Below are 26,512 nucleotides of genomic sequence, written 5' to 3' on the forward strand. Positions count from 1 at the left end.
ATTTGAAGATGACACAAAGTCTTCAGACAATTAAAAAAACAGACTGAAGAAGGGTCTCGACCCGAAGCGTCACCCATTCCTTCTCTCCAGAGATGCTGCCTGTCCAGCTGAGTTACTCCAGCATTTTGTGTTTATCTTCGGTGTAAACCAGCATCAGCAGTTGCGTTTGCCTTTTCCCCTGTATTATTCTTGAGGTGAACTTCCAGATGCAATTCTAAATCTTCTTCCTCGTGTCCGGCCATCTGCTTTGTCACGTCTTTCCGGTCGGGCAGTGACGGTTGACGGTCGGTGGTTGCAGAATTGGCTACTTCAGTCAGTCACTGTGGTACAGTTTCTGTCGTCAGTATTGCCTGGGCTGTGCCACGTGGAGGCTTCTGCTTGCATCCCGCAATTCTAAATGCACCAATGCCAAGCATTATACGAGTTATGTTTTAGTAATTTTGTATGCAATAGTTGTTTCCCTTTGCAATAACCCAGATCCTTTATTAAGTGAATTCTTTTAGGAATCCTATCAGACAAAAGAAGACTTCTTGAGACTTGTCGGTGAATTAACTACCATCATTGGAGCATTGGTAATACTGATCAGTGAGGTGAGTCACAGACCTTTGAGTTGTTAAAGAGCATCAGAACATAAGACACAGAGTCTCTTGCCCAGAGTAAGGAACCAAAATCAAGAACTTAAGCACATAGGTTTAAGGTGAGGGAGGGGGGGGGGGGGGAGGAAGATATAGGTATAGATATAGGATTTAGGTATAAACATAGAAAATAGGTGCAGGAGGAGGCCATTCAGCCCTTCAAGCCAACACCGCAAATGCATATATACAGTATATACACACACACATGTATATATATACTGAACTTTTTTTTTTTTCTTTTTGTTTATTCATGATCTTATAGAGAGATACAAAATCATGAGAGGAATAGATCGGGTAGACGCACTGAATCTCTTGCCCAGCGTAGAGGAATCGAGTACCAAAAGACATATGCTTAAGTTGAGGGTGGGGGAAAGATTTAATGGGAACCTGAGGGGGTAACATTTGTACACAAATGGCGGTGGGTGTATGGAACGAGCTGCTGGAGGAGGTAGTTGAGGCAGGTACTATCATGACATTTAATAGACATTTGGACAAGTGCACTGAGAGGGCAGGTTGAGAGGGATATGGGCCAAATGTGTGCAGGTGGGACTAATGTAGAAGGGGCATGTTGGCCGGTGTGGGCAGGTTGGGCCGAAGGGCCTGTTTCCACGTTGGATGACGCTATGATTCTATGACATCGGAGCAGAATTTGATCATTCTTGTTGAGCAGTTAAATATACCGAGTTATAGTTTTTTTTATCATGCACTATATCGTAGAGATTGTTAACAAGCTGCTTCAGCTGACTGAGTCTGTGGCTACCACCCAGTGGCCATTTGTTCTAAACTCACTTTATTCCACACGCATTTCCTGAACATCCCCCCAAATTCCATGCCCTCCACACCAAGTGGTGGCCAATTCACATACCAACCTGTGCATCTTGGGGAAGTGGGATGAAACTGGAGCACCCGGAGGAAATCCACAGGTGGAGCATGCAAACTCCACACAGGCAGCACCAGAGGTTAGGATTGAACCTGGGTTACTGGTACCGTGAGGCACCAACAGCTGCACACCACCACGAGAAGAGCGACTATAAATCTACAATTACACACCTCCAGATTCAGGGACAGATTCTTCCCAGCTGTTATCAGGCAACTGAATCATCCTACCACAACCAGAACTACTATCTACCACTTCAGTGAGCCTTGGACTATCCTTGATCGGGCTTTACCTTGCACTAAACGTCATTCCCTTATCATGTAAATGGCTCGATTGCAATCATGTATTGTCTTTCCACTGAATGGCTAGCACGCAACAAAAGCTTTTCACTGTACCTCGGTACACGGGACAATAAACTAGAGGAAGGAAACAAAAAGGAAAAACATCACATGTTATTTATTGTTTTATGTGCAGGATAGATTGAAAGTTAGGACATGGAATCAAGGGATATGGGGGAAAAGCAGGAACGGGGTACTGATTCTGGTTGATCAGCCATGATCATATTGAATGGTGGTGCTGACTTGAAGGGCCTGCACCTACTTTCTATGTTTCTATGTTTCTATGTAGTAGTATAATTATAAGATGTAAGATCCATTGACGGTTTCAATAGCTTCATTTGAGCTTGTTTCCTTCTTAAGAGAACATGTTCTTCAACATTTATGTTATTTTTGCAGATCCCTTATCTGTATAGGATTGGTCCAAGGAATTATTTAGGGAATACTTCAATAGGAGGGCCTTTTCCATTACTCTTGTAAGTATAATGACCTAATTTTACACTTCTTGCGAATTAAATAAATAAACCAAAGATCTCAAGCCGGGTGTTGAGCAGCCAGGTTGTTGTCTCTGCGTCAATGTCTGCCAGACTCTGAGCTCCATCTGGTGGGTGGTAGAGCGGGCACCCAGAGATGACATGGTTGATCGTCTGTTGTTCTGCTCCGTATTCACAGGCTGGGCTCTGGCGGAGCCCCCATCTCCACACGCTGGCATTGAAACGCCCAACTCCAGTACCAAGTCTGTTGAGCTTCACCCATGCTCCTCTGGGGAGGTCAGACCCTGGCCAGCTTCTATCTGGTGAAGACCACTAGTCTAATCACAACACATACGCACTCACATGCACACACATCTTCTTCCCCTTTGCTCTACCTATTGTATTTGAGTTTGACTTGATTGTGTTTATGTATGGTATTTCTGGTCGGGTTGGATAGCAAGCAAAACAAATCTTTTCACTGTACCTCAGTACACTTGACAATATGTTATCAGATTTTGGAATGGTTCTTCCAAAAGCTAAAGTCCGATTCACCTCTACCCCATTGTGGGCATTGGACTTTGTCCCTGGAAGTTTTACAACTATATTCTGTACTTTTCCCTGGATTTTTGACTTCAGAAATCTATCCTGAAGTGTGTGAACCAGTCACCTGTAATCCAGCCTTTCCTGCTATGTAATTTTAGTTTTAGCGTGGAATATTCGGCCCACTGAGCCCACCCCGACCATACTAGTTCTATATTATCCCACTGTCTCATCCACTCCGCCCACCCACCCGCACACACCAGGGGCAATTAACCTACAAACCCAAAGTAACCTACAAACCCGCACGCCTTTGGGATGTGGGAGGAAACCAGCCGGAGCTCCAGGAGGAAACCCGCGGGGTCACAGGAAGAACGTGTAGATATAGATATAGATATGCCATTTATTGTCACTATACATGTACAGTGAAACTGAAAGCTGCTCGTACTCAGTGCATACATACAATTTAGCACAAAAAACAAGAAACAGAAGAAACAAAAAACAGAAGGGAGATGGGGGGGGGGGGGGGGGAATAGGTGCACACATTCTGCGGCACTACATACATATATACATATATACAGATGGAAGTCCGTGTTGGGCGGTGTAGTCAGTGCATGTGTGAATTTGAATTTATAGTAGATATAATTCTCGGAAAGCAACTATTCCTGAGTCTGTTTGTCCTGGATTTGATGCACCTATAGCGCCTTCCAGAGGGCAGCAGGTCGAACAGTCCAAACGCAGGATGGGAGCTGTCTTTGATGATCTTCTTTGCCCTGCTAAGGCAGCGGGAGGTGTAGATGTCCATCAGGGGGGGGAGAGGGCAGCCAATGATCCTCTGCGCTGTCCTGGTTACCCTCTGAAGCCGCTCCCTGTCTGCCATGGTGCAGCTGCCATACCATGCTGTAATGCAGTATGTCAGCAGGCTCTCGATGGACGAGCGGTAGAAGGTCAGCAGCAGGTTAGAGTCCAGGTTGTGCTTCCTGAGGACCCTCAGGAAGTGCAGCCGCTGCTGAGCCTTCTTGATGACCGCTGTCGTGTTGTCCGTCCAGGAGATGTCAGCAGCGATATGGACGCCGAGAAAGTGTGTAAACTCCACACAAACAGCCCCCAAGACCTGGGTCGTACCTGGGACTCTGGCGGTGTGAGGGTGCGGTTCTACCACTGTGGTGCCCTGTTTATGTAAAACCAATGCATGACTCACTCTCCTGTACCGAGCGTGATGAGTTGTAATGTTGTTCCAGGGTCTGTTATTCCCTTCTGATTGCCGTGGCAGTAATCATGAGGATTCTCGGCAACGTTGAGGAAGCTGTTCCTATTTCCCTGGCTCTGATCATCGGCTGGTGCAACACCATCTATTTTGCCCGTGGATTTAAGATGCTTGGGCAATTTTCCATTATGATCCAAAAGGTAGGAAAGCCAAGCAAACTAATTTGGCAGAGATATAAAAAAATTGGAATATTTTGAAATAATTGTCTCCACTGAGCAGCATTTTCACCGGTGGCGGGTTTAAATTGACGCCTCCACCTGAGCTCTGTATATTCCACACTCTGTACATTCCCCTTTGCTCTAAGATAGGCACAAATCCTGGAGTAACTCAGCGGGATGGGCGGCATCTTGGGAAAGAAGGAATGGGTGACGTTTCGGGCTGAGACCCTTCTTCAGACTGATATTATGGGAGAGGGAGATATATAGATAAGGAAGTGTAAGGTGGTCTCCATTCCCTTTGTTCTGTTTTCACACCTTACACTTCCTTATCTACGTATCTCCCTCTCCCTTACCATCAGTCTGAAGAAGGGTCTTGACACAAATCGTCACCCATTCCTTCTCTCTGGAGATGCTGCCTGTCCCGCTGAGTTACTCCAGCATTTTGTGCCTATCTTCGGTGTAAACCAGCATCCGCAGTTCCTTCCTCCACATTACCCTTTGCTCTGCCTATTGTACTTGAGTTTGAACTGATTGTATCTGCGTAAGGCATATCTGCTCTCTATGGATAGCGTGCAAAGCCAAGCCTTCCACTGTACCTCAGTACATGTGACTGTAATAAACCTAAGCCAATACAAATCCTAAATCATTTTCAATAATATCATCTACCTTCTCATATAAAGTTACAAGAAGCATAGATAGTCACTAACACCCTGTGAAAGAACCTTGTCACCGTGTGAAAGAGAAGTGTCGGAGGGAACTGCAGATGCTGGTTTACACCAAAGATAGACACAAAATGCTGGAGTAACTCAGCGGGACAGGCAGCATCTCTGGAGAGAAGGAATGGGTGACGTTTTGCGTCGAGACCCTTCTTCAGAGTGATGTCAAGGGAGAGGGAGATACATAGATAAAGAAGTGTATGGTGTGCAAACAGGACAAAGGGAATGGAGATCACCTTACACTTCCTTATCTATGTATCTCCCTCTCCCGTGACATCAGCCTGAAGGAGGGTCTCGACCCGAATCGTCACCCATTCCTTCTCTCCCGAGATGCTGCCCGTCCCGCTGAGTTACTCCGGCATTTGGTGTCTATCTTCAGTTTAAATCAGCATCTGCAGTTCCTTCCTCTACATGGAACAGTACAGCACAGGATCAGGCCCTTCAGCCCACAATGTCTGTGCTGAACATGATGCCAGGATCAACTCTAATTGCCTGCACCTGATCAATATCCTGCCATTCCCTGCATATCCACGTGCTTATCCTTTTAAAGCCTCTTAAACACCACTATAATATCTGCCTCCAACACCACCCCTGGCAGCGAGTTCCATTCATTCGCCACCCTGTGTAAAGAAAAAAGGCTACGTATACCTGCTTTAAACTTTGCCCATCTCACCTTGAACGTATGCCTTCAAGTCTTTGATTTTTTTTTTCCATTAATGGTTTGTTATTCCTTTACAGATCATTTTTGGTGATTTTATGCAATGGTGCTGTCTGGTGCTCATCTGCATCACGGGATTCACCTCCGGTATGTGTTTCACATTGACACGTTAAGTACAACATTCAGTCGATACCTGGTAGGAAGGAACTGCAGCTGCTGGTTTATACTGGAGATGGGCACAAAATGCTGGAGTAATTCAGTGGGGGCAGGCAGCATCTCTGGAGAGAAGGATTGGGTGACGTTTCGGGTCTGAAGGCAGGTCTCGACTCGAAACGTCACCCATTTACGATATTATACAATACGATACGATGGAGCATTAATGATCCCAGGAGGGAAATTGATCTGCCAACAGTCATAAAACACAAAATACATGAAACATGACATTAAAGTAATGAGTGGAAAGGATTGGGAAGGAAGGAGGAAGGGGGGGGGGGGGGGGGGGGGGGGGGGGGGGGGGGGGGGGGGGGGGGGGGGGGGGGAGGTGGAGTCAGTCTATCCAGATCTATCCTTCCATCCGGAGAATCTTCCTGTCCCGCTGAGTTACTCCAGCATTTTGTGTCTATCTTTTAGTTGATACATATTGGTTATCAATGAACTGATGGGCGGTCACGGTGGCACAGAAGAAGAGTTACTGCCCTACAGCGAATGCAGCTCCGGGGACCCGGGATCGATCCCGATTACGGCTGCTATCAGTACAGAGTCTGTACGTTCTCCCCGTGACCTGCGTGGGTTTTCTCCGAGATCTTCGGTTTCATCCCACACTCCAAAGACGTGCAGGTTTATAGGTTAATTGACTTGGTATAAATGTAAATTGTCCCTAGTGTGTGTAGGATAGTGTTCATGTACGGAGATCGCTGGTCGGTGTGGACTCGGTGGGCCAAAGGGCCTGTTTCCGCGCTGTATCTCTAAACTAAACTAAACTAAACTAAAGTAAACAGCAAATTCTGAACCTTTGAGTTCCAATTTTAGAAGAGTCCTTGATATTGGATCTAGTGTAGTTTAGGTTAGAGATACAGCGGGGGAACAGGCCCTTCGGCCTGCCGAGTCCGCGATGACCAGCGATCCCCGTAAAAACACACACGTCCTTTGAGTGTGGGAGGAAACCGGAGCACGTGGTCACGGGGAGAATGTACACACTCTGTACACACAGCACCTGTGGTCAGGATCGAACCCGGTTCTCTGGCGCTGTAAGGCAGCTACTCTACCGCTGCGCCACCGTGCCGCCCCATGAGTGTGTTAAAATTGCATGGTTATTGAAGTTGCAAATAGAATAACATCCCTCATGGAGAATGTAGCAGCATGTACAATTAACATAGAGTCAAGGAACTGCAGATGCTGGTTTGCAAAATAAAACGTAGAGTGCTGGAGTAACGCAGCGGGTCAGGCAGCATCTCAGGAGAACATGGATAGGTGATGTTTGGGTTGGGACCTTTCTACAGTTACTTATCCATAATCACCAGAGATGCTGCCTCCTGAACTTTGTGTCACCTTTTGTACAATCAACGTACGTGACTCTTTTCCCTTTTATTTTGCAGCTTTTTATATTATGTTTCAGACTCTGGATTTGAGGAATTATCCATACTTCAGGGACTTTTCCATGACCATGTACACCACAGTTGAGTTGATGATGGGCCTGATAGACCTCCCAGTTCCGTATGACAAGCCAACTCCCAGTATCATATATGTTGGCTATGTCTTGTACATGATCTTTGTCTATCTTCTGCTCTTAAACCTGTTGATCGCAATGATGGACGATACATACTGGAGAATTGCGTATGAAAGGGAGGAACTGTGGAAAGTGCAAGTAAGCGTTGTGGTTTTAAATTTACTTTATATACTATACAAGATAATTAATATCTTAAACTAACCGTTGTATCCTTTAGGGTTATGATCACGGTCTCAACCTGAAACATCGGCAGGAGTAGAGAGGTTCTTCTGCAGTTGTATAGGGCTCTGGAGAGACCACATCTGGAGTATAGTGTACAGTTTTGGTCTCCTAATTTGAGGAAGGGCATCCTTGCGATTGAGGCAGTGCAGCGTAGGTTCACGAGGTTGATCCCTGGGATGGCGGGACTGTCATATGAGGAAAGATTGAAAAGACTAGGCTTGTATTCACTGGAGTTTAGAAGGATGAGGGGTGATCTTATAGAAACATATACATTTATAAAAGGACTGGACAAGCTAGATGCAGGAAAAATGTTCCCAATGTTGGGCAAGTCCAGAACCAGGGGCCACAGTCTTAGAATAAAGGGGAGGTCATTTAAAACTGAGGTGAGGAAAAACATTTTCACCCAGAGAGTTGTGAATTTATGAAATTCCCTGCCACAGAGGGCAGTGGAGGCCAAATCACTGGATGGATTTAAGAGAAAGTTAGATAGAGCTCCAGGGGCTAGTGGAGTCAAGGGATATGGGGAGAAGGCAGGCACGGGTTATTGATAGGGGACGATCAGCCATGATCACAATGAATGTCGGTGCTGGCTTGAAGGGCCGAATGGCCTCCTCCTGCAGCTATTTTCTATGTTTCTATGTTTCTATGTCACCCATTCCTTCTCTCCAGAGACGCTGCCTGTCCCGCTGAGTTACTCCAGCATTTTGTGTCTATCTTGAGTTCTTCTGGCAGATTGGTTTGACTCCAAATTTGAGCATCTGCGGTATCTCGACTCTCCAGATAAAAGGTTATATGTATATTATAAGATGTTTGCACTTATGGCCAAAGTTTTCTGTGCCCTAATAGTGAGGTTGTCAGGTAACCCTGGCGGAATTGTGCACTGTGGGCGGTTTGATGGTGTCCACGTCTAGTCTTTCCGCTGACTGAACTGCACGCAAACAAACGCTTCTCACTGCATGCGTCAGTGCACGTGACAATAATAAACTAAACTGAACTAGTTAGGACAAGAGCGTCGGAAGGAACTGCAGATGCTGGTTTACACCAAAGATAGACACAAAAATGCTGGAGAAACACAGCGGGACAGGCGGCATCTCTGGAGAGAAGGAATGGGTGACGTTTCCGATCGAGAAACTGAAGCAGGGTCTCGACCCAAAGCGTCACCTATTCCTTCTCCCCAGAGATGCTGCCTGTCCCGCTGGGTTACCCCGGCTTATTGTGTCAGTCCTAATTAGGGAAAGGGCCACTCATAAAGAAGTGACCTCATTCAAAAGGGTTCCTGGGACTACTCTGAGCAAGAGTCTCTGGGTGTGATTATACATCAAGGTGCAGCAGCACACAGCAATGCTCTCACCTGCCAGGTCCTACTTAGAACACTGAGCCTTCTTCTTTTACACGGAGGGTGGTGAGTGCCTGGAACTCGCTGCCAGGGGTGGTGGTGGAGGTACATGCGACAGTGGTATTTAAGAACATTTTGGATATGGATTATGTACAGGCAGATAGAGTTGGTCATAGAGCCATGGCATCGAAACAGACCCTTCAGCCCAACTTGTCCATCCCACCCAAGTTGCCCCCATCTGCACTAGTCCCACCTGTATGTGTTTGGCCCGTATTTCTCTAAACCTTTTCTGTCCTGAAGTCAGCAGTCTGAAGAAGAGTTTCGACCCGAAATGCCCCCTATCCATGTTCACCAGGGCTGCTGTGTCTTTACAAAGTGTAGAATTTAATTTTACATCATTACAGTGTTATAGTCCCAGAGACAAAATCCACCATCCACGATGAAACTGATCCCACATTTGGCATTTGTCCTGAACTACCATCTACCTCATTGGTGACACTCGGACTACCCTTGATCTGACTTTACCTTGCACTAAACGTTATTCCCCTATCATGTATCTGTCTGTACACTGTAAATGGCTCAATTGTAATCATGTATTGTCTTTCCCATGACTGGTTAGCACGGAACAAAAGCTTTTCATTGTACTGCGGTATACGTGACGATAAACTAAACAACACTAAACTAAACGAGCATGGTGGATCATGATTCGTATGGCCATTTTCCAATTTCTTTTATTCGATTTGTATTCAAATGTCTGAAATGGCAATAGCAAAAAACGTGCCATGATTTTGACTTTAAATGGTTAATTCTCCTCTTACAGATCGCGGCTACGATCCTGCTTCTAGAGCGAAGGGTGCCAGTGTTTCTAAAAATCCGATCAGGAGTGCCTGGAAGATCCTTGGGCTTTGAGGATAACAAGTGGTACATTGGGTAATCCAAAAACCTCACTGCAACGTTTATCCTAACCTTTAAGGGTGCCAGGGGTTATGGGGAGAAGGCAGGAGAATGGCGTTCAGAGCGAAAGATAGAACGTAGAATTGATGGGCCGAATGGCCTAATTCTGCTCCTAGAACTTCTAACCTCATGAGCCTAGATGCTGTCAGACCTGTTAAGTTCTTCCAATGCTCTGTTTCCAAGCCCAGATTCCAACAAGGCCATTCTATGAATGACCATTGAAATCAAAATCTTGGTGCCAACTTATTACTATTAGAATGAAGAACCTAGAAAAGCACAGCACAGGAACAGGCCCTTCGGCCCACAAAGTCTGTGCTGAACATAGCGCCAAGTTAAACTAATCTCATCTGCCTACACATTGACTCCATTACAATGGCGGAGTAAACCTGATGGGCTGAATGGCCTAATTCTTGGCAACTTATGAGCGTTATTGATTATATTGTGTTGTGTAAACGAGAGAGTAAACTGGATAAATGTAGAGCATGGATTCCCAACTGTTTCCGTCCTGTTTACCCCTGGCAACTTTAATAGAGCATGTTATTTCACTTATTTATGAACAACTAATGATGAACAGATACCGGTATACCAGAACCAAACACAGTCAGTCAATGAGAAAAAATATGTACAAATCCAGAATCAACAAATGCACCCCCTGGGTCAGTGAGATTTACCCCAGGTTGGGATCCCTTGATGTAGAGGATGTAATGAATTGGATTTTCAAAAGATTCATTTGATAGGATTCAGTCGATAATAGATAATATATTCAGAGTGATATTGACTGTTGGACTGGAGGGCGGCAGCTTCGACCACCCCGGGCCGCGGTGTTTGGGCCGGCCCGTTTGCAGGGTTCGGTGAGCCGCGGGACTGTTTGTACCATCGCCCGGTGGGGTATCGCCTCAGTGCAGAGGGAGAAGAGGAGGGAAGAGACGGCAGCCCTAAGATTTTTGCCTCCACCACAGTGAGGAAGGAGGTGCTTGGAGGACTCACTGTGGTGGATGTTAATTTGTGTTTAGTGTTGTTTATTATTGTATGATTGTATGTATGACTGCACGCACGAAATTTTGTTCAGACCATAAGGTCTGAATTACAATGAAGGTATTCAATTCAATTCAATTCATTAGTACGGATGTCAGGGTTTACGGGAAGAAAGGCAGAAACGAATGGGGTTGAGAGGGAGAGATTGATCAGCCATGATTGAATAGCGGACATAAACTTGATGGGCCGAAGGGCCTAATTCTGCTCCTATCACTTGTGAACTTATGAAAACATGGATAATTTTGTTTCCTTCACAGCAGCAAATTATGTACCTTTGATTTCTATGTCGGGGGCAAGTTAACAGGGTGGGTAACAAACAAGCTTCAGGATAGATGTAGCCACTCACAATTACAAGTGAACAATGGGATGCATTGCACATAAATGCTGTAACCACTATTGATGCTAACAATTTAGAACTATATATATTTTTTTAAAGGTGGAATATTGTTGATGGGCCGAATGGCCTAATTCTGCTCCTATAACTTATGAACTTATGAATTCCAAATGCAAATTTCTTCTCATTAAAACCTTCTTTATTACAGGGTTGAGGAAATTCTGAGTGAAACAGTGGGGACGAAGGTGCAGGTGCCAGCGTTAGATGCACAGAAGTATTCGCATCACCTGGGTTGGGATGCAATTCGGAAAAATCTGGCAAAAATCATAAGCATGAGAGATTCATCAGAGTCCACGACATTTTAGCAGCGTTTGTGTTACATGGATCACTACTGATGAGCCCAAAATATCTTTATCGGTTTTGTTCCCTGCACTATGGAATATGTTTCGAATGTTTAGAGGTGCAGCAATGGGAATAGAGCCTTCGGCACGCCGTGACCACGCCGACCATCGATCTCCCGTTCGCACTAGCTCCGTGTTATCCCGCTATCTCGTCCACTCCTTATGCACTTGGCCTATGAACCTACAAACCTGCACGTCTTTGGGGTGTGGGAGGAAACCGGAGCACCCGGAGGAGACCCACGTGGTCACGGAGAAAATACAAACTCCGTACAGACAATACCCGAGGTCAGGATCAAACCTGGGTCTCCGGCGGTGTAAACGGGGTGGTGCAGCGGTAGAGTTGCTGCTACACAACGCCAGAGAGCCTGGTTTGACCATGACTGTGGGTGCTGTCTGTGGGGGATCAATTTTCAGTTTCTTGTCTGTAACCACTTACTAAAATCCACATGTTTGCCTTCCGGTTTGTAGCACTCTTCACGTCCACCCATTGTTTGCTTTTGAAATGAACTGTTGTGGAGATATGTGTGGGAAGGGGCTACAGATGCAGACTGCAGAGGTCTGAAGAAGGGTCTCGACCCGAAACGTCACCCATTCCTTCCATCCAGAGATGCTGCCTGTCCGTCCGTTGCAGAGATCTATTCTGTAGAGGAAAAGATAGACACAAAGTGTTGGAGTAACTCACCGGGTACACCAGCATCTGCAGTTCTTTGTTTCTACGCTATACAAATTCTCACGTTCACAGGTTATAGGAGTAGAATGAGGCCATTCGGCCCATCCAGTCTACTCCGCCATTCAATCATAGCCCATCTCTGCCTCCTAATCCCATTCTCCAGCCTTCCCCCCATAACCCTCGGCAGAATCTACCTATCTCTGCCTTAAAAATATCCACAGACATTTTGAGCTGACATTTTACAGCTGCAGAACTGAAGAAGTGTTGCGATCCAAAACGTCCCCTATCTATGTTCTCCAGAGATGCTGTCTGACCTGCAGAGTTACTCCAGCACTCCAGACTATTTTTCAGATGCCCCTCAATTATAGGTGGCTTCTCTCAACCCTCCCGTTAACAAATTTGACCCGTGTTTGCTGCCCAATTAGCTCTGATGAGATGATGAAGGACTCAACTTCAGTTTGTGTTTTATAAGGTAAATTGCCAGTCTGTTTAATAGGCTCTAGAAGAGGGGTCTGAAGAAGGATCTCGGCCCGAAACGTCACCCATTCCTTCTCTCCAGAGATGCTGCCTGTCCCGCTGAGTTACTCCAGTATTTTGTGTCTATAATAGGTTCAAGAGTTGTCTGTAATAGTTCAATGGTGCTTTATTGTCACATCTGCAAAATGCAGTGAAATTATTTTTCGAGTCACCAGGACATTGGACTTTGGACTTTGTCTCCAAAACTGAAATGCTACAATGCTGAGAACTATGCTTAGAATAACGAAAGGCTTGGATAGAGTGGATGTGGAAAATGTTTTCAAAATTCACTCTGTATCACTTTGCATTTATTTAAAAATTAAAAAAAATACACTTATGCATCTGACGTCATTTGTTGAGTGAATGCACTGTGTTTATCCCAGGAGAGGGGAATCAAGAACTCGAGGGAATCGGCTTAAGGTGAGAGCGGAAATATTCAATAGGAACCTGAGGGGCAGGTTTTTCACTCAGAGGGTGGTGGATATATAGAACGAACTGCCCAGAGAAGGTAGGTACTATGGTTGAGGCAGCATGGAGAAGATGAGCTGAAAGGCGTTTCTGTGCTATACGAGTCTAATACCACTTGAAGCAATCAAACCCGCACATCTGCCCCATACCAACCTATACAAAGTTATACCAAAGACACTTTGAATCTGGTCAGATCACCATCAGTAACAGTCTTCTTGGTATTTTTTTGTTTTATTTTTTTATTTTAGAGTTATAGCGCGGAAACAATTCCTTCGGCCCACCAGGTCCGCGCCGACCGATGATCCCCGCACATTAAAACTACACACACACACACACACACACACACACACACACACACACACACACACACACACGAGGGACAATTTTTTACACTTATACCAATCCTATTAACCTACAAACCTGCACGTCTTTTGAGTGTGGGAGGGAACCGAAGACCTCGGAGAAAACCCACGCTGGTCACGGGGAGAACGTACAAACTTCGTACAGACAAGCGCCCGTAGCCAGGATCGAACCTGAACCTCTGGCATTGACTCTGTTGGATTCTCTATTGGAGAATAATGTTCCACTTCCACATTAGGAGGAGTTTCAAGAAACAAAGGGCGGCACAGTGGTGCAGCCGTAGAATTGATGCCTCATAGCACCAGAGACCCAGGTTCGATCCTGACTACGGATGCAGTCTGAATGGCGTTTGCACGTTCTCCCTGTGACCATATGGGTTTTCTCCAGGCGTTCCGGTCTCCTCCCACATTCCAAAGGCCTGCAGGTTTGTAAGTTAATTGTCTTCCGTTAATTGTCCGTTGGGTTGCATGATAGAACTAGTCTACGGGGTGATCATTGGTTGGCGCGGGCCAAGTGGCCGCAGGAACTGTTTCCGAGCTGTATCTCCAAATTAAAAAAGGAGGGGATAATAAGTCAAGATTCTGGGAGAGAAAATAAAAAGTACGCTCACGTGATTCCTTACCTCCTCTCCCAAGCTGAGGACAGAAACATTGACCAACAAAGGGGGACCTTTGTCAACAACATGGTTAGAAAATTGTGCCACCTCTTGGTTTCACTGGCATCACCAGTAAACCCTGGCTAGTTAGAATATAGAACAGCACAGCACAGGACCAGGCCCTTCAGCCCACAATGTCTATGCTGAACATGATGCCAAGTTGAACTGATCTCATCTGCCTGTACATGATCCATATCCCTCCATTCCCCGCACTTCCATGTGCCTGTCTAAAAGCTACTGTCATATCTGCCTCCACCACCACCACCCCAGGCAGCATCTTCCAAGCCCTCATCACTCTCTGTGTAAAAAACCTGCCCCGCACATCTCTATTGAACTTTCACCCTCTCACCTTATAGCTATGCTCTCTAATGTTGGATATTTCCACCCTGGGAAAAAGGTTCTGACTGTCTATCCTGTCTACGCCTCTCACATCAGGCAACTGAACCATCCAAGAGAACCGACTATTCCTTTTATCATGTATCTCTACACTGTGGATGGCTCGACTGTAATTATGTATTGTCTTTCCGCTGACTGGCAACAAAAAGCTTTTTGCTGTACCTCAGTACACGTGACAATAAACTGAACTCAAACTTTGAACTTTGAACTCATAATTTCATACTTCCATCAAGGTTCTGATGCAGTTGCAACAAGTACTTCTCAAATTTGCAGAAGTCCTGAATGTATTTGCTACGAGCTATTTGCAGGTTGATCTCAGTGAATGGAATCAGTTCAGCCCTGCAGGTCTCTGTCCATCCTGGCCACAAGAAGCACGTTCAGAACTTTCCACGTGGGTTTTGGGATGCAAGAGGATGTATGAATGAATGTATGGATGAATGAATGAATGAATGAATGGATGAATGAATGATTGAATGGATGAATGAATGAATCATTGAATGAATGAATGAATGAATACTGTATCGTAACATGTGACAAGCCACAGTGAATTTTTTTACCTGCATACCCAAGGTATGTAAATAGTCACCACATAAAGGGTACAGACCAAGTTACAAAGTACCCCCATGCTTCCATTGTTCTCCACCTCCCCTCCATCACGGCAGTCCTCCCACGCCAAAGGGTCCTCCTTTGTTCCCAGCAGTGTGTCCTCCAGCTCCCACATGGCCCGTCCTTGACCGCCGGCACCCTCATCGACGGCCGCGCCGACCTCATCCACGACCACCGCACGGTCCCTTCCTGCGTCTCCCTGAGGTCTGTCTCTACACCAGTCCCGTTCCACATTCACTCCTCGCGTGGAAACCTCGTCACAGCCCTGCCGATGACTCTACTGTCGACAGCAATCTCCCCCACTGCGATATTGTAGAAATGGAGCACGTTCACTTCTGGCACATCTCTTGCCCACAACCATGATGCCACCGAGGCAATACTACATCTCCATGGCAACAAGTGAGAGGCGGCCATTTTGTCCCCCAACTCTTGGTCTCTCTCAGTATCCATCATTAGTTTAGTTTAGTTTAGTTTAGTTTTGTCTAGTCTGGTTTAATCTAGTCTAGTTTAGTTTAGTTTAGTTTAGTTTAGTATAGCAGGCCCTTCGGCCCACATTGTTGGTGCCGAACATGAAGCCATGTTTAATTAATCTCCTCCATGTGATCCATACCCTTCCATTCTCTGCATATAGAGACATAGACATACAAACAGACAATTGCTGCAGGATTAGGCCATTCGGCCCTTCGAGCCAGCACCGCCATTCAATATGATCATGGCTGATCACCCAAAATCAGTGCCCCGTTCCTGCTTTCTCTCCATATCCGTTGATTTGGAGAGAAAGATATGTTTGTAATTTTCTATCTTATAGAAACTTACAAAATTATTAAGGCTTATAGAAACTTACAAAATTACAAAATTCTTAAGGGGTTGGACAGGCTAGATGCAGGAAGATTGTTCCCGATGTTGGGGAAGTCCAGAACAAGTGGTCACAGTTTAAGGATAAAGGGGAAATCTTTTAGGACTGAGATGAGCAAAACATTTTTTATACAGAGAGTGCTGAATCTCTGGAATTCTCTGCCACAGAATGTAGTTGAGGCCAGTTCATTGACTATATTTAAGAGGGAGTTAGATGTGGCCCTTGTGGCTAATGGGATCAGGGGGTATGGAGAGAAGGCAGGTACAGGATACCGAGTTGGATGATCAGCCATGATCATATTCGAAGGGCCGAATGGCCTACTCCTGCACCTATTTTCTATGTTTCTATGTTTCTATGATTCCGTTAGCCCTAAGAGCTAAATATCTAAAACCATTGTAAGTTCGAGCATTTTTTCGACGATAATATTGAATAATTTACAATCTTTCCCTTGTTGCGGTGATGAATCCTAGCATCCATTGTCCTAATCCGCCTCCTGTCCTCGTTAATTCGACCTTTTATTATAAATGAAAACAGAAGTTGCTGGAAATACTCAGCAGGCCAGGAAATACCTGTTGTTGGAGAATCAAAAAATAATGTTTCCAGATGGTGTCTGTGAAAGGATTTTATCATAATTTGTATTGGTTCAAGAAATTAACCCAGGAATTGACATTATGATGCATCCGGCATTTTATGTTATTAATTACAATTTCCAAAACAATATTAATTTAATAATGGAATTGTGTAACTGAATAGTTTAGGTTTAAAATGTATGGCACGGTGGAGCAGCGGTGGAGTTGCTGCGTTACAGCACCAGAGGCCAGGGTTCGATCCTGACTACGGGTGCTTATCTGTATAGAGTTCTGTCCGTTCTCCATGTGACCCCGTGTGGTTTCTCCAGGTGATCCGGTTTCATCCCACACTCCAAAGATGTGTAGCTTATTTATCTTTTTAATATTTATCGTTTATCTAATTTATATTTTTGATATCGGGGGTATCTACAGCAATTGAAACATGCCAGTATTAGATCAGACACACAAAAGGAAATTCTTAATATTAGCAAGCCAAGATTTCTACACATGGGCCATGATTTCTACACATATCTCAATAATTACTGAATGGAAGGCAGGGAAACTTATTCCTTTTTCTTCTACCTTCGAATTACTTAATTCAGAGAAATTAAGAGAAGGTTGGCACGATGGCGCACCGGTAAAGTTGCTGCCTTACAGTGCTCGCAGCACCAGAGACCCAGGTTCGATTCTGACCCAGGGTGCTGTCTGTACGGAGTTTGTACGTTCTCCCCATGGCCGCGTGGGTTTTCTCCGAGATCTTCGGTTCCCTCCCTCACTACAAAGACGTCCAGGTTTGTAGGTTAATTGGCTTGGGTTTGTATACTTGGTATATGTGTAAAATGTCCCTAGTGTGTGTAGGCTTGAGTAAATGTGCGAGGATCGATGGTCTGCGGGGACTCGGTGGGCCGAAGGGCCTGTTTCCGCACTGTATCTCTGAACTTAACTGAACCAAACTAAAATTCACAGCAAATTTTGGTCACTTGTGCAATAGTTTGTGCGGATATATCTTTAACCGGCTAAGTTATGGTAAATACTACACAACCTTCTCTATTTGTGTCATAATAAAAAGACAAGAGAATAAAACAGGGCCGTATTTACAGCAGTTCTGTTGATAGTAAAAATGAAGTCAGACAGGTACTTCTGCAGCTGCTGTAGTTCAGGCTGCTATCTTTCACTAACTGCAATGTCCTGCTCGTGGGGGTAAATAATACTCTTGTAACACCACCACAATCTCACCGACACATCTTTGATGTTGTGTAAAGTTTGTGTTATCAAAGGGTTTTATGACTTAGCCACAATAATTACCCCAGTGATTAGAGTCCCAGTGTTGTACAGCAGAGAAACAGGCCATTTGGCCCATCACATCCATGCCATTGTTCTGCCCAACTTCACCAACTACATTTGCCAGCATTTGGACAATACCCTGCCTGTTTACTGCTCTGTCTAAATGCCTCTTAAACGTGGTAAATCTAAGTCTATTAATGGTTCAATGATCAATGCTTCAATGGTCAACAGTCAATGGTTCAATGGGCCAATGGTCAATGGTCAACAGGTCAATGGTCAATAATTCAATAGTTCAATGGTTCATGGTCAATAGATCAATGGTTCAGTGGACAATGGTTCAATGGTCAATGGCTCAATGGTCAACAGGTCAATGGTCAATAGTCAATGGTTCAATGGTCAATGATTCAATAGTTCAATGGTCCATGGCCAATAGCTCAATGCTTCAATGGTCAATGGTTCAATGGCCAACAGGTCAATAGCTCAATGCTTCAATGGTCAATGGTTGAATGGTGAATGGTTTCTTTATTGTCACATGTGCCAGGTACAGTGAAATACATTTTTGGTACACAGCTCCACAAGACCATCCCCGTACATAAGCACAATCACCTTGGTCAGTACAGAATGTACAGAACCGCCCACTGAGTCTAAATGTAAGAGGTGCCATTTAGGGACCATTTTACAGTCCCAGCTGCAGCCTGCTCAACTCAGTTCAATTCCTTGCTCTGGCAGTGTATTTCCACATATTAATCACTCTCTATGTGACAGAAACCCCCCCAACATGTTTTAACGTTTCTTACTTGTTTGGAACTTCTTCAAATGGAAAAACACTGAATTAGAGTCATAGTCACACAGCACGGAAACAGGCCCTTCAGCCCAACTCGTCCATGCCGACCAAGATGCCCCATCTAAGCTAGTCCTGTCTGTCCTCAATTGGCACACATCTCTCTAAATTTTTCCTATCCGTGTACACATGACCTAATGACACATGATTTAGAGCCTAGTTGGGCTGATGCCCATGCCACCTTGTCTCTAGGTTGGACATCATAGTGACGCAGTGGTAGAGTTGCTGCCTCAAAGCGCCAGAGATCCAGGTTCAATTCCAACTACGGGTGCTGTCTGTGTGGCACTTGTACTTTCTCTGGGAGCTCCAATTTCCTCCCACATTGGGTTAATTGTGGGTTAATTGGCCTCTGTAAATTGCCCCGCGTGGGCAGGATTTGAAAGTGGGATAACTCATTGCACTGAACGTTATTCCCTTATCACATATCTGCACACTGTGAATAGCTCGATTGTAATGTATTTCTGCTGGCTAGTTAGCACGCAACAAAAGCTTTTCATTGTACACATGACCACGGGCAGCCACGGTGGCGCAGCGGTAGAGTTGCTGCCTCACAGCGCTTGCAGCGCCGGAGACCCTGGTTCGATCCCGACTATGGGTGCCGTCTGTACGTAGTTTGTACGTTCTCCCCGTGAGCTGCGTGGGTTTTCTCCGAGATCTTCAATATCCTCCCACACTCCAAATACGTACAGTTTGTAGGTTAATTGGCTTGGTATAAATGTAAATTGTCCCTAATGTGTGTAGGATAGTGTTAATCTGCGGGGATGACTGGTCAGTGCGGACTTGGTGGGCCGAAGGGCCTGTTTCCATGCTGTATCTCTAAGCTCAATTAAACCCAAAGACTGGATGAAGGGGTCAGAATCCATGATTACTCCTTTTGGAAGGGACTTGGGTTACTCCTGAGGACAGATCTGCACCATGTATTAAAATGCATGTGTAAATGAGCAGCAGAAATAGTTCCATAAATCATAAGATCATAAGTGATAGGAGTAGAATTAGGCCATTCGGCCCATCAAGTCTACTCTGCCATTCTATCATAGCTGATCCATCTCTCCCTTCGAACCCCATTCTGCCTTCTCCCCATAACCTCTGACAACCGTTCTAATCAAAAATCTATCTACCACTGCCTTAAAAATATCCATTCTAGGCCTCCACAGCCTTCTGTGGCAAAGAATACAGATTCACCATCCTCTGACTAAAGAAATGTCTCCTCATCTCCTTCCTGAAAAGAACGTCCTATTGCACACCATTGATATCTGACGCACGTTACTTGCTGAAGCCAGCCGCTGGGACCTGAAACAACACGGAATGTACATAGAATGAAACATACAACTAAAAGCCACATGTCTCAAAGTCACCTTGTTTTTGGTGTTTTTTTGAGTTGCTTGCAATTCCTGTTCAGATCAGTTTCAACAGCCTGCTGTCTTGTCAACAAGCCCATATTTTGTTGAATCTGTATAAATGATTCAAATTAATCCCATTCACAGTGTGAGCTAGGTGGCAGTCTATACCTTGACTAGTGTAGCATTATATTTTGGCGGATGCAGACAAAGGTCGGATTTTTCACAAACTGTTCAATGACAACGAGTCTAACAAACGCTCTGAATACAGGTCTAGCCACAACGGTGGTCTCGATCGACTATCTGGGCACAGCCCAGTAAACGTGCGAAACCCCGACCCCTCCCAGAGTCACGTGTTCGAGGAACCCAACCTCAGGGTTCGATTACATGCGAGCACCAGCAGGTGCCGCTAGATCCCCCCCCCACCCCCACCCCAGAACCCGATGCACGGAACCCGAGTATGACCGGAACGTGTTGTTCTGGGATGCGGGGCGGGCGTAACAGCGGGGACCGGAGACACAAAGTCGGGAACAGGGGTGCTCAGAACGTCCGGCGGACAACCTCTACACGCGGTGTAGATACGTTCACCAGGCTGTCACTGTCCACATGGACGGGCTTTAGGCGGCCAACGAACTCCTACCGACCCCCACGTCCAACGTGAACATGGAGACTCCGGCCCGAGCACTCGAAATGGCTCCTCGTAGACCCGCTGCAGTGGCGAGCGGTGAGCATCCCTGCGGAGAAAGACAGAGGCACAATTGTAACACCGCGGGCACACGCACCGCGGACGACCCACGTCTGGAAGTGGGGACAGGAGCCAACGCGCTTCACGAAGCTCGGCCAGCAACACTGAGGCCAAAACCTCCTGGACACGGGCGGCAGGCAGGAAATCCCCAGGCACCCGCAAAGCCGAGCCATAAACGAGCTCGGCCGAGGAGGCAGCCAAATCCTCCTTAGGCACGGTACGAATACCCAGAAGGACCCAAGGCAGCTGGTCTACCCAGTCTTCAGCGCCAACTTAAGGTGCCGATGGAACCTTTCGACCCGTCCATTAGCCTGCGGGTGATAAGCGGTCATTTGTTGCCTCGGCCGAGGTATCGGAAAGCGGGATGGCTTCCGGCCACTTTGTGAACCCGTCTACGATGGTGAGCAGGTGTGTGACACCTCGATAATGTGGTAGGGGACCCACGAGATCCACATGCTCATGCAGGAACCTGTCCTCCAGGACAGCAAAATCCTGCACGGGAGGCCGCACATGACATTGAACCTTGGAAGTCTGGTGCGGAATGCAGGCGCGGGCCCAAGCAGCCACCTGCTACGAGGGCGGAAGTCAATCGTATGGACGGGTGGGATAAACCATGCGCCTCGTCGAAAACCCGCCGCCTCCAACAGACGGGAATGACCGGCCGGGCACGTCCTGTGGAGATATCACACAGGACCCGGGTACCAGCAGCGCCACAAGGTGCCTCGGCTAGCCGGAGGCACGAGTCGGTGGTGCAGTAGTCAGCCATACTGGCATCAGCCTGCTGCGCCGCTGCCAGCTCACCATAGTCAACGCCTTGGTCGAGAGCCGAAACTGAGGGAATGGCGGGACGGGACAAGGCGTTGGCCACGACGTTAAGCTTCCCTTCTACGTGCTGAATATCAGTCGTGAATTCAGAGACATAGGCTGCTGCCTGGTGGACCACGGATCCGTGATTTTGGTTAGGGCGAACGTAAGAGGTTTGTGGACCGTGAAAGCAGTGAAGGCGCATCCCTCAAGGAAATACCTGGAATGCCTGACAGCCAGGTAGAGCGCCAGCAGTTCCCTATCGAAAGCACTGTACTTACACTCTGGAGCCCGCCCGCAGCTGCCTTCTGAAAAATACCAGCGACTGCCAGCGCTTGCCAACGAACCGCTCCAGAACTGCACCAACGGCAGCATCTGAACCGTCGACAGTGAGCGCTGTAGGGGCAGACTTACTTGGGTGCACCAGCATAGTGGCATTAGCCAACACTTCTTCGAGCGCCGCACTTGCCTCGTCGGACCACACCAGGTCCCGCGGTTTGCCCGCCAGGCGCTGGAACAGTGGGCGCATGACGGCAGCGGCTGACGGCACAAAACGGTGGTAAAAATTCACCATACCGATAAACTCCTGCAGCCCTTTGACGGCCATAGGCCGGGGAAAACTGCCGAATGGCCTCTACCTTTGCGGGTAGCGGCGTGGCACCCCGTGGGGTAACCCGATGTCCCAGAATTTAAATGGAACGTAGGCCGAACTGACACAGGGATAATTACAAGGTCATGTTCCCGTAGCCGCTGAAACAAAAGGCGAAGGTGGTTCACATGTTTTGCCCGAATTTTATGTATTATTACTGGGCAGTGCATATTAAGAATATGATTTATTGGTTGGATAGTTCTACCCAACAGACAGAATGGATAAAAATGGAGGAGGATTGCCATCCTTGTAATATAGGAACGATCCTCTTCTCCCCAAAAAAACTGAATAACACAATATATAAGAAGAACCCAATTATATATGGTGCAATAAGAATTTGGAAACAAATAAAATTATCTTTAAAATTAAGAAATCTATCACTGTTAATGCCAATAGCGAATAACCCTTTATTTAAACCATCTCTTATTGATAAGACATATAACCAATGGGAAAGTCTCGGAATTAGAAGGATCAGGGATATGTACGAAATGGGAAACCTACTATCATTCCAACAACCACAATTAAAATTTAAATTGAAAAACAACCAATATTTTAAATATCTTCAGATTTGCGATGTCGTGAAAAAATATATACAAGGATATCAAAAAGTAACTCCTGACTTATTGGAAGAAGCAATGAATATTGAAGCTGACTCACAAAAATTAATATCCTATTTATATAATAGTATTCTGAATATAGACCTACCATCGACAGAGGTAGTTAGAGAAGAGTGGGAACGGGAATTAATGATAAAAATTACGAAGGTTAAATGGGAAAAATACCTGATATATATTCACAAATGTTCAATTAATGTAAGACATAATCTAATTCAATTTAAAATTGTACATAGATTATATTATTCAAAAACAAGATTGAACAAATTTTATCCAAATATATCCGCCACTTGTGATAAATGTCTAGCCCAAAAGGCAACTATAACACACTCCTTAGTTTCCTGCATAAAACTTTATAGATTTTGGAATGATATTTTTGAAATACTTACAAAATTATTCAAGACAAGAATGGAACCTAATACTGAAATGATTATATTTGGTGTAATGGAAGATGGGAATAAATTGAACACATCTCAAAATCTATTCCTTAACTATGGTTTAATAATAGCAAAAAAAATAATACTTAAATTTTGGAAGGGTACATCAATACCAACGCTTAAAATGTGGATTGCAAGTATGTTGGACACCGCTCATCTTGAGGAAATGCGATTCCTCCTAATGGATAAATCAGACCAATTCATAACGAGTTGGTCTCCATTCGTCGTTTTTTTGGAATCATATGGTGCAACACAATTGTAAAAAATAACGGTTTCAGGACTGGACGAGGGTTGGTCAAGATTATAAATAATGATCTCCTTTTCTTTTCACTATTTTCTCTCTCAACTTTCTTCATTTACTCGTTTTCTTTCTTCACACACTATATATTTCACATCTTTCTATCCTTTACTATCTAACTTCTTTTTCTTATTCTCATCTTTTTTCAATGTAACAAAAAAAAAGAAGTTGTACATAAAATGTATTATGAAAATATATATTAGGCACTTTGGTGCCATATGACTGTGCTTACTTCTAATAAAATAAAATATTAAAAAAAAAAAAAAAAAAAAAAAAAAACATGTTTTGCCTGCAAAGCGCTGGCCACAGGATGCCGTCCAAATAAATGAAGACAAAAGGCAGGTCCCGTCCGACCTGGTCCGTAAGCCGTTGGAACGCCTGAGTGGCGTTCTGCAGGCTGAAACGCATTCGCAGCCATTCAAACAGGCCAAACGGAGTAATGGTGGTGGTCTTGGGAATGTCATCGGGGTGGACGGGGATTTGGTTATAACCCCGGACCAGGTCCACTTTCAAGAAGAAAGTGGTGCCCTCGAGGTGCGCCGAGAAATCCTGCAAGTGAGGCACCGGGTAATGGTCCGCCGTGGTCACCTCGTTAATGAGCCTGTAATCGCTAGATGGCCTCCACCCCCCAGATGCCTTCAGGACCATACGGAGTGGGGAGGCCCACGGACTGTAGGACCATCAGCTGGAACTCATCCCGGACAATTCGCAGCTTGTCCGGCGGCAGGCGGCGCGCCCGAGCATGCACCGTAGGGGCCCTCGGTGGGGATGTGGTTCACAACCCCGTGGCGGGGAGGTGCCCTGCTGAAACGGAGCATCAGCAGTTCGGGGAAAGCAGGGTGGCGAACGGGCCCTCGACTTCGGCGACGGCATCTAGTTGCGGGACAGGTGGGGGTCGGCTGCGCGGCGCTGTGGGGCCAATGTCTGACCACGGGGCCATATGACCACCCCGCAAGTCGATGACGAGAGAGAACATACGCAGGAAATCGGCTCCTGTGAGCAGCTGGGCGACATTTGTGACGATAAATTTTCACTTATACGAGCGGGAGTCGAAAGTTAGGTGAAGGGTGCGCGTACCGTACGTTCAAATATCACTCCTGTTGACGGCCGAGAGGACCGGGCCTTTCTTACCCGCACAGGTATCACGGCCGGTCGGGGGGAGAATGCTGACGGTCGCGCCGGAGTCCATCAGGAAAAGGCGGCCGGAATGGCGGTCGCGGACATAGAGGCGTTCGTTCTGGCGGATCGCGTTCGACTCTACGGACGATCGGCCGAGGCATTTCCCTGAAACGTGCAGGGCGAGCGGCAGCGTCGAGACCCCGCGCCGAAGCGGAGGTGGTAGTAGCACGAATGGCGCCTACCGCGAGTCTCAGGGCGCTGCTGCTGTACCTTGGCAGAGGTTGAAGACGTGCCTTCTTCGCATAGTTGCCGGGGCGGGAGGCGAGCTAGTGCATGCACGCAGCTGATGGCGCAGACCTCCCGTCGTACCGTCATCCACAGCTCGTCGGCTCGCTGCTTGAGCTGCTGGGGGTCATTGAAGTCTGCGCCGGCGAATATCAGCCGGACATCATCAGGCATTTGCTCGAGGAACGCCTGCTCGAACAGGCAGTGTCCATCTACCAGCGCAAGTATCCTGGCCATCAGGGCGGACGGGCGCCGATCTCCCAGGCTGTCCATGTGCAGGCGGCACGGTCCCGTCGGCTGAGTCCGAACGTATGCAGCAGAAGGGCCTTGAGGCCGTCGTATTTGGCCGTTGCAAGCGGGTCCCGGAGGTAGTAGATGGGAGGCAGACTCCTGTGACAGGGCTCCCACCACGTGGAAATACCTTGTCTCATCCGCTACAATATGGTGAAGATGGAACTGCGCCTGCACGTGTGCGAACCACACTTGACGCTGATAAACGGGGCCTAAACGGGGGCAGTCTGAGACTGACTGCGTCCTGCTGGGCACCAGCCACGCCGGTGGGAAAATAATTGTCCTGAATATTCTTCTTCGTCCAACTTGAGCTGGACACGTCGGGGTCACCAACTTGGTTCCCGAGCCTTTCTGGATTATCCATGTTGCCCGACTAACAGAGGTCACGGCCTCTGAGAGGCGTTCAACAGTACCGGAGTGGTGGTCGGGTTGGGAGATTTCAACCTCCACGTGGTCCGCCCTGTTTCGACAAATGCAATCAACCCGGCGGGCACAATCAAATAAGATCAAATAGAACAAGTTGTCCGACAACTTTAGGCTGTGCACGCCAAACGCAAGAAGAAGAAGAAGAAGAAGGAGTGGTGGTTGGAGTGGACTCCTTGAGCCGAAGGGCCTGTTTCCACGCTGTATCTCTAAACTGAACTAAACTAAGCAGGGAGAATGTGCAAACTGCACACAGGCAGCACCTGACGTCAGGATTGAACCCGGGTCTATGGCGCTGTGAGGCAGAGGCTCAACCAGATGCACCACTGTACTCTCCAAAATGATATCCATGTGATGAGATATAACTTAGCGGCCACAAATATCAGACCAGTCACTGCGAAAGTTAACAGAATGAAAATAAACTGATGCCTTAGGAATGTGTGGCACGGTGGCGCAGCGGTAAAGATGCTGCCTTACAGCGCTTACAACGCCAGAGACCCGGGTTCGATCCCGACTACGGGTGCTGTCTGCCCAGAGTTTGTGCGTTCTCCCAGTGGGTTTTCTCAGAGATCTTGGGTTTCCTCCCACACTCCAAAGACAGACAGGTTTGCAGGTTAAGTGTAAA

General features: G+C 46.5%; 1 protein-coding gene across 1 annotated transcript in view; it reads left to right on the top strand.

The window, feature by feature from the left end:
• The window catches only part of LOC129703672 (transient receptor potential cation channel subfamily V member 6-like), a 32,305-nt gene extending 19,120 nt beyond the window's left edge, over positions 1-13,185 (top strand). The window contains exons 10-16 of the mRNA XM_055646316.1: positions 504-590; positions 2,247-2,323; positions 4,099-4,264; positions 5,737-5,803; positions 7,252-7,520; positions 9,761-9,870; positions 11,472-13,185. Of these exons, the coding sequence (XP_055502291.1) occupies positions 504-590; positions 2,247-2,323; positions 4,099-4,264; positions 5,737-5,803; positions 7,252-7,520; positions 9,761-9,870; positions 11,472-11,628 (933 nt within the window). The 3' untranslated portion in view covers positions 11,629-13,185. The remainder of the gene's footprint in view (positions 1-503; positions 591-2,246; positions 2,324-4,098; positions 4,265-5,736; positions 5,804-7,251; positions 7,521-9,760; positions 9,871-11,471) is intronic.
• Positions 13,186-26,512: the final 13,327 nt, after the last annotated feature.

The sequence above is a fragment of the Leucoraja erinacea genome, chromosome 14, assembly GCF_028641065.1.
Source record: "Leucoraja erinacea ecotype New England chromosome 14, Leri_hhj_1, whole genome shotgun sequence".
Lineage (NCBI taxonomy): Eukaryota > Metazoa > Chordata > Chondrichthyes > Rajiformes > Rajidae > Leucoraja > Leucoraja erinaceus.